Genomic DNA, 6,719 nt, shown 5'->3' with positions numbered 1-6,719 from the left:
GTGGTACCCGCTGTGGGCGTGGCCAAGCTACGGGGCGGGGCAGAGGCAGGATGCGTTCACTTTGCTCAGAACCTCCTTGGGATGTAGATACTCGGATGCCAGCCTGTGCTGCCCACACCTGGGAGAATATCTGCAGCCCATCGCAGCCAACTGGGATGGTGAGGGGACTGGGGGACTGAGGGTCAAGCCTGGCTCTGCCCCTCGACGCCCTGTCACTGTGGAGAAGCCCTTTCTCTCCTACATTAGTTGGATAGCCTCCCCGCACCGCCCCCCGCCCACCTCCAGAGCTGTTGGGAGCATTAGTAAGTCAAGTGCTAAATAACTAGAAAGGGTTAGTTTGCTAATTAATGTAAGTCCTATTGTCAGGGCTGCGCTATCATTTACGTTAAATGACTCATTCGAGCAGAATCTTTAACAAAAGAGCCACCAGCTGCTGTTTGTGGTTTAGAAAGGCAAGTTTTCTCAAAGGGAGGGATTGGCCCCTCTGGTGTCAGGGAACCCTGGCCAGTCTCTGCTTAGCTTTTGACACCTGGTGAAGAACGTTGTCCCAGAGACCCCACACTTGCTGATGGGAGTGGGTTGTGGTCTGGGCTGTGTTGGTACAAAACAAGATTGAGAACTGCAGACTTGTGAACCCTGGGCTCCCCGAAGGTGGAAGACATGGCCAGATGGAGGCAGCTCAGATGTCCTCTAACTTTATCTTCTTGGGACCATGGACAGCTCCCGAGATTCGAGGGCCGCATAAGAGGCTGCCTCCCCGTGGATCGCAGGGCTGCCTGAAACCCTTAGACATATCCATCGTAGCCAGGCCTGAAATTCAGCCCCCAGTGATATGTGCAACCTCGCCAAGGACACTCATTCTTTTTGAAGCTTGTCAGATGCATCAGGCAGTCCTGAAAGTTTTGAACTTTTATTATCCAAACTCCTCCCTGGAGTGACAGCTTCTGCAGTGCCCATCCTTGGAGGAAATCTCTGAAAGAGAAACAAAAGGACAAGAAGCTATCAAGACTGAGGAGCCTGGACCTCTGAATCAAAGCTCCCCCCTTTTTTGCAAGCATTTTTAATTAACAAAAAGGATTAAAACAGTCAGATTCAAATGAACTCTGGGACTCAAAAACTTCAGTTCCTCAACATCAACGTGTAATAGAAAACTCCACTGATCTTTACAAACGTAAGATTCATTCTTTACGTTGAGTTCCTTCATCTGCAAACAGAGCGGCACTCCTGTTTTAGAAATGAGCCTCTGCACGGTCTGCTTTTAACCTTGTGTTGTATCACGCTGAAATCCTGCTATTCTGATTTCTTACGAAGAAGTGAAGAAACTGCCTGTTCTGAACAGCTGAGTGAGCGTAAGCATGTTGAGTGACTTTAAAGTATGCAGAAAGGACCATAAGGTCTGCCAGTGTGACGGAGTATTAGACTGGTTCCATGGTACCCCCGCCAAGCGGGTCCGACCATGCATCTCCCTGCCCTGGCGGACGACAGCACTAATCCCGCCCACCGCGGCCTGCTGGTTTTGGCTTCTGAGCCAGCTTCAGTACTGTGTGCAAGTATTGCTGTTGTTTAGTCGCTCAGTTGTGTCTGACGGTTTGTGACCCTGTGGACTGTAGCCCACCAGGCTCCTCTGCCCATGGGATTCTCCAGGCAAGAACACTGGAGTGGGTTGCCATTTCCTCCTCCAGGGGATCTTCCCGACCCAGGGATCAAGCCCGCATCCCCTGCATTGGCAGGGGGGTTCTTACCACAGAGCACGTGTAATGTTATAGAAGGATGATTCCTAACGCCTCGTGTGTCTCTATGTCTCTTTCAGAGGGTCTTGCGGTTGGAGTTGGATTTGGGGCCGTAGGAAAGACGGCATCGGCCACCTTCGAGAGCGCCAGGTAAGCAGCAACTCGTGCCTTGGTGTCACTGAGCTGGCTGGTGCCTTGGATGAGCCGTCTGCACGGAGCTGTGCAGCACCCCAGCCCCCCAGCTGACTGGCGGAGGCGAGGAGGATGGCAGGGGCGCTCACACCTGAGAGAGATGCTCCATCAGAGAAACAGGCTTATGCCAAGTTCTTCCAAAGCGAGCTAAGGGGTAGCTGTTTTGGAAACCAACCGTGGATGCAACTGCATGCCGTTTTCCAAACGCTTTAAAATGGATGAATCACAATAAGACAATGTTCTGGGGGGTTGATTCCAGGACCCGCCGGCAGCTGCTTGAATCCGCCAGGGCTCAAGTACCATGATCCGCCTCGGTATGCGCCAGGCCCGTATCCGAGAATTCAGCCCCAGTCGGATGGAAAGACCGGGGAGCCACAAAGGCCGCGGCTGGCCGTCCCGACCCCTCCCTCCTTCCGAGCCCTCGCTTTCCTCTCCCTGGTTGCTGCCGCTCCCGATTTCCTCTCTCTCACCTCTGCTCCTTCCCCGGCTCCCCTGCTGGCTTCGCATCCTACAGCCCCTCCTGAAACGCTCATGTTCCCCGGCTCCATCTCCAGGCCCCGTCTTCTCACTCGGCACTCTCTCCCTGGCTGTTCTCCCCCACCCCCAGGGCTTGATTCTCCATCTCTTTGCTGGCGACGCCCACACTGACCTTCAGCCTTGATCTCTCTCCCGCACTTATGTGTACGGGTCCAGCCACCTTCCAGAAGTCCCAGGGTCCCCACACCCGGTGCCTCCACGGCCAGCTCATTGTCCCATCTGCTGCCACGCAGAGCCCCCCCCCCCCCCCGCCAGGGTTGCCCATCACCACCAGGTACCTGGCTGGCCAAGCCAAGCTCACTGTCACCCTTGAGCCCCTGATCCCACCCCCCGTCTGCCCGAGACAGTCACCAGGCTTTGTGGGTTCTTCGTCCCCTCCACCTCTCTCGAATCATCCAGAGCTGGGATAAGGCCACAGCCTCGGGACCATAAGGAGGCGTTGTGGACATGAGCTGCCTGGTTCACCCGTGCCCACAGAACCAGGAGTACCCCAGCCCAGTACCCCCCAGGCTGAAGGAGGGCGTGTGGTGCCGTCCATCCAAGGGCAGAAGACTCAGATGCCTGTAGGGGACGAAGGATAGCAGAAACGGGTGCAGGCGATCAGGTAGGGACAGGCGGGTAGGGCCGGTCTGGTGCAGATAGTTGGGAGTGGCGGGGTCTGCAGTGACTTTGGAACAGGTAGCGCAAGTGCGATCTCAAGGTGCTCAAAACTTTTAATTAATTAATTCATCTGTGGCTGCGCTGGGCCTCTGTCGCTTTGTGGGACTGCTGTACTCTGTTGCGGCATGCGGGCTTTGTGAGACTGCTGTGTGCGGGCTTTGTGAGACTGCTGTACTCTGTCGCGGCGTGCGGGCTTTGTGGGACTGCTGTACTCTGTCGCGGCGTGCGGGCTTTGTGAGACTGCTGTGTGCGGGCTTTGTGGGACTGCTGTACTCTGTCGCGGCGTGCAGGCTTTTCGCCGTTCCTCTTGTGTAGAGCAGGGGCTCGGTGGTTGTGGCGCCTGGGCTCGGCTGCCCTGCGGCATGTGGGATCTTCCCAGACCAGGAATTGAACCCAGGTCCCCTGTCCCCTGCACTGGCGGGCGGATCCTTTACTATCGGACCGCCAGGGAAGTCCCTGGAAGATACTTTGGAAAACATAATTTGGCTCAAAGTGGTGGTCCGGTGGCCACTGGCTTCTGTGTTGAGTTCATTCGATGCCCTCTGACTGGTACAATCTCAAAATCGACTTTTTTTCCCTGAAGGCAATGTCACTGCTTCCTTCAATGGTCGGCCCTGGGTCTGGGGACCATGGTTGCCAGGAACTACTTCCTCACAGAATCCCACCCTCCCTGCTCGGTCCCCACCTTTCCTGGGGTCTCTCTACACCCCGTCGCATCCTTTCCTCAAGACCCTCAGCTGCTGTGGGGCCCCCGTGTGTCCATCTAGTCACTGCAGTCGCTGGACTCTGATGCTACATGTGAAGGGGCCCGTCTGCTCCACGAAGCCCCAGATGCGGGCGTGGGCTGCCACGTCGTGGGTCGAGATTTTTTCCTTTTTCTCGATTCTCATTCCTGCCTGTCAGACGTGCAAGTCGCTCCCTCGCCCCGACTCCAGGGTCAGCATTAAACAAGACGCCTGTGGTGATGATCCCAGGAGATGGTAGATGGGTGAAGCCCTCAGAACGTGAAGATCGTCACCCAGACCCGGGGCTTGATTGGCCTCATCAAGCCCGTGGGCTGCTCTTGCTGCCGTGGGCATGGGGAGGCGGGGAGGGCCTCATGCCCTGGCACAGCCATCTGATCTCCACTTGGCTTGGACCATGCGGACCGTCAGGGCGGGCGGTGTCGGGGCCCTGAGGGAGCCTGAGTCCCGGGAGCCACGCACGCTCCAGAGACATCCGTTCCACTGACAGCCCACCCCGGGCACCGCGCTCATGGCCCGGCTTCCTGTCTGGTGGCACCTCGTCTCCTCCGACGTCAAGATGTCAACTCCAATGTCCCTCTTTTCTGTCACCTGTGCTTCCTGCTAAGCTTCGTGTCTCTGAAGAAAGTAGAAGAAAAGTCTTTTCAACCCAGCTCCCCACTTCCCGAGACCAGACAGATCCTCTGAGTTATGTAAACCCTCCACAGGGCTCTCCATGCGTGATTGGGCTGGAGAGGCGGGGCTGTTTTCAGCCTCATGAAACCCTCTGATAAAACCAGCCTCCTTGGGGGATTTTATGCCCCTCTGACTGCCCCCATTGCCCCTGTGTCCAGGGCACGGAGCGTGGGGAATGGTGGGGAGAGTGGGTCCATACAATGCCGGCCACAGAGATGGAAGGAGGGTGGCCTCACGCAGCCCCTGTCCTTCAGTCTGTCTGCCCCACTTACAGATCCATACACAATTCGTGGTTTGGGTTCTTCCTTTCAAATTCCTCTGATCTTACTGCAGAACAGCCCCCGCCCCCAGGCAAGGCATGTAAGCCTTCTTTGCCCTTAGCTCATGCTGCAGACTATGCAGGGTTTCGTGGGAGGGAGAGAGGAAGACAAAAAAGAGAAAGACAGACTAATACTAGGGGGAGGGGTGGTGTAAAACCAGTCATCAGACGATTAAATGCATCTTTTGAAAGAGAGGTTTTGCTTTTTAAAACTCCAATTCTGTGTAATTAACAAGTGACGTGCCTAAAACGTTGACATGCAGAGGTGGAAGATAAAGGGATGAAAAAGACACGAGGTGAATGCTGATCAAGAGAAAGCGGGCATTAACAATTTCAGTCTCAGACCAGGCAGACTCGAAGGCGGAAAGCTGCTGAGAGAATAAAGGTCAGTACTTAATGACAAGAGAAACAAGGTACCCGGCTGACATAATGATCCCGCGTGTGTACGCTCCCAGCAACATCAGCCTCACAAGGCTCAGGAAAAACGGTCAGAACCGCAAGGAGCCACAGTCAGAAGCCCAGTCGTGGTGGGGAGAACAGTTCTCATCTCTGACGCTGATAAAATGGGTAAAGCGTCAACAGAATGTGCGTATGTGGACCCCCCAACCCAGCAGTTAGGAAAACTTCAACCTTCTTCCCAAGCACACGGTGTGGGTGTTTCCCAGAAATAACAGCACTGCGCCACAGAGAAAGTGAGAACACGCCCAGATCAATACCATTCAGACCAGACTCTCTGACCTCGGTGTCACGTAATCAAAAAATAGCAACCAGATCGCTAAAGCAATTGGTCAGTGGATGGCGAAGCCCTCGGGCACCCTGAGATGAGCACAGGTGGGGAATGCAAACCAGATGGTCCAAGGAACCAGCAAACGGAGGTCCTGGCCTCCCCTGGCCTCAGGGGTGCTTCCGAGAACGGAGCGTCTCATCAGGAGGCTGGGGGCCGCCCGCTTGGAGGAGGTGGTTAAGAGTACATGGTGCCTCGACCTGCAGGCAGGTGACATCACCAAGGTGTGTGCAGTTCACGTGGCAATTTATGGAAGTGAGACCGAAGGCCAAAGGAGAAGTACCTTCTCCAGCAAGAGGCTGACAACCTTGGTGGGTTCCGATGACAAAATCTAAGAGGCAATTTGAAACTTAACACCGCTCAAGGGAAGAATTCTGGTGGGGAGGAGGTAGACAGATCCCTGTGAAGAATCCAGCCACTGGACAGATGCTGTTGACACCACTGTTACGTGTTATTTTAAGAGCGACAGAGGAGTTAGAGGATGACTCGATGACGGTGGGAATGGAGAGGCTGATGGGAAGGAGGGGATTTAGACTCAGAACTGACAGGCAGCGTTTGTCACCTGATTCTTTCATCGAGTGGGAGGGAGAGTTCAAGTTCAGGAGACGTAGGTAATCACATAGGTAGATGAGAGGGGCTGAGGGGGAAGGAAGGACAGGTCTGCGTGGATCTGGGAGGAGAAAAGAGTTACCTGGGATATGCCTGTGATGTGTGGACCGAGCTGGGCCAGGCAGAGCTCTCCGTTTAGTACAGGGGTTGGCAAGTGGGCCAAATCGGGCCCAACACTTGCTTCTATAAATAAAATTTTACTGTAGCACAACCATGGCCAAGTTCACCACCCAAGTTGTGACACCAGCTTCCAGAAAAGACTAATGTGTTGTTGTTAATTCAGTAAGTGGTGTCTGACACTTTGTGACCCCCGTGGACTGCAGCACGCCAGGCTTCCCTGTCCTTCACCATCTCCTCGAGTTTGCTCAAATTCATGTCCATTGAGTCAGTGATACCATCCAACCATCTCATCTTCTGCTGCCCCCTTCTCCTCCTGTCCTCAATCTTTCCCAGTATCAAGGTCTTTCGCA

General features: G+C 54.8%; 1 protein-coding gene across 2 annotated transcripts in view; it reads left to right on the top strand.

The window, feature by feature from the left end:
• SLC39A11 (solute carrier family 39 member 11) overlaps positions 1–6,719 on the top strand; it is a 280,572-nt gene that overhangs the window by 232,196 nt on the left and 41,657 nt on the right. For both annotated transcript variants that reach the window (XM_040244330.1, XM_040244329.1), the window contains exon 7: positions 1,811–1,880. In XM_040244330.1, the coding sequence (XP_040100264.1) occupies positions 1,811–1,880 (70 nt within the window). The remainder of the gene's footprint in view (positions 1–1,810; positions 1,881–6,719) is intronic.

This window comes from Oryx dammah, unplaced genomic scaffold (assembly GCF_014754425.2).
Source record: "Oryx dammah isolate SB20612 unplaced genomic scaffold, SCBI_Odam_1.1 HiC_scaffold_8, whole genome shotgun sequence".
In the NCBI taxonomy this organism is placed as follows: domain Eukaryota; kingdom Metazoa; phylum Chordata; class Mammalia; order Artiodactyla; family Bovidae; genus Oryx; species Oryx dammah.
The sequence above is the reverse complement of the archived record's forward strand: the minus strand, read 5'-3'. Positions and strand labels throughout refer to the sequence as shown.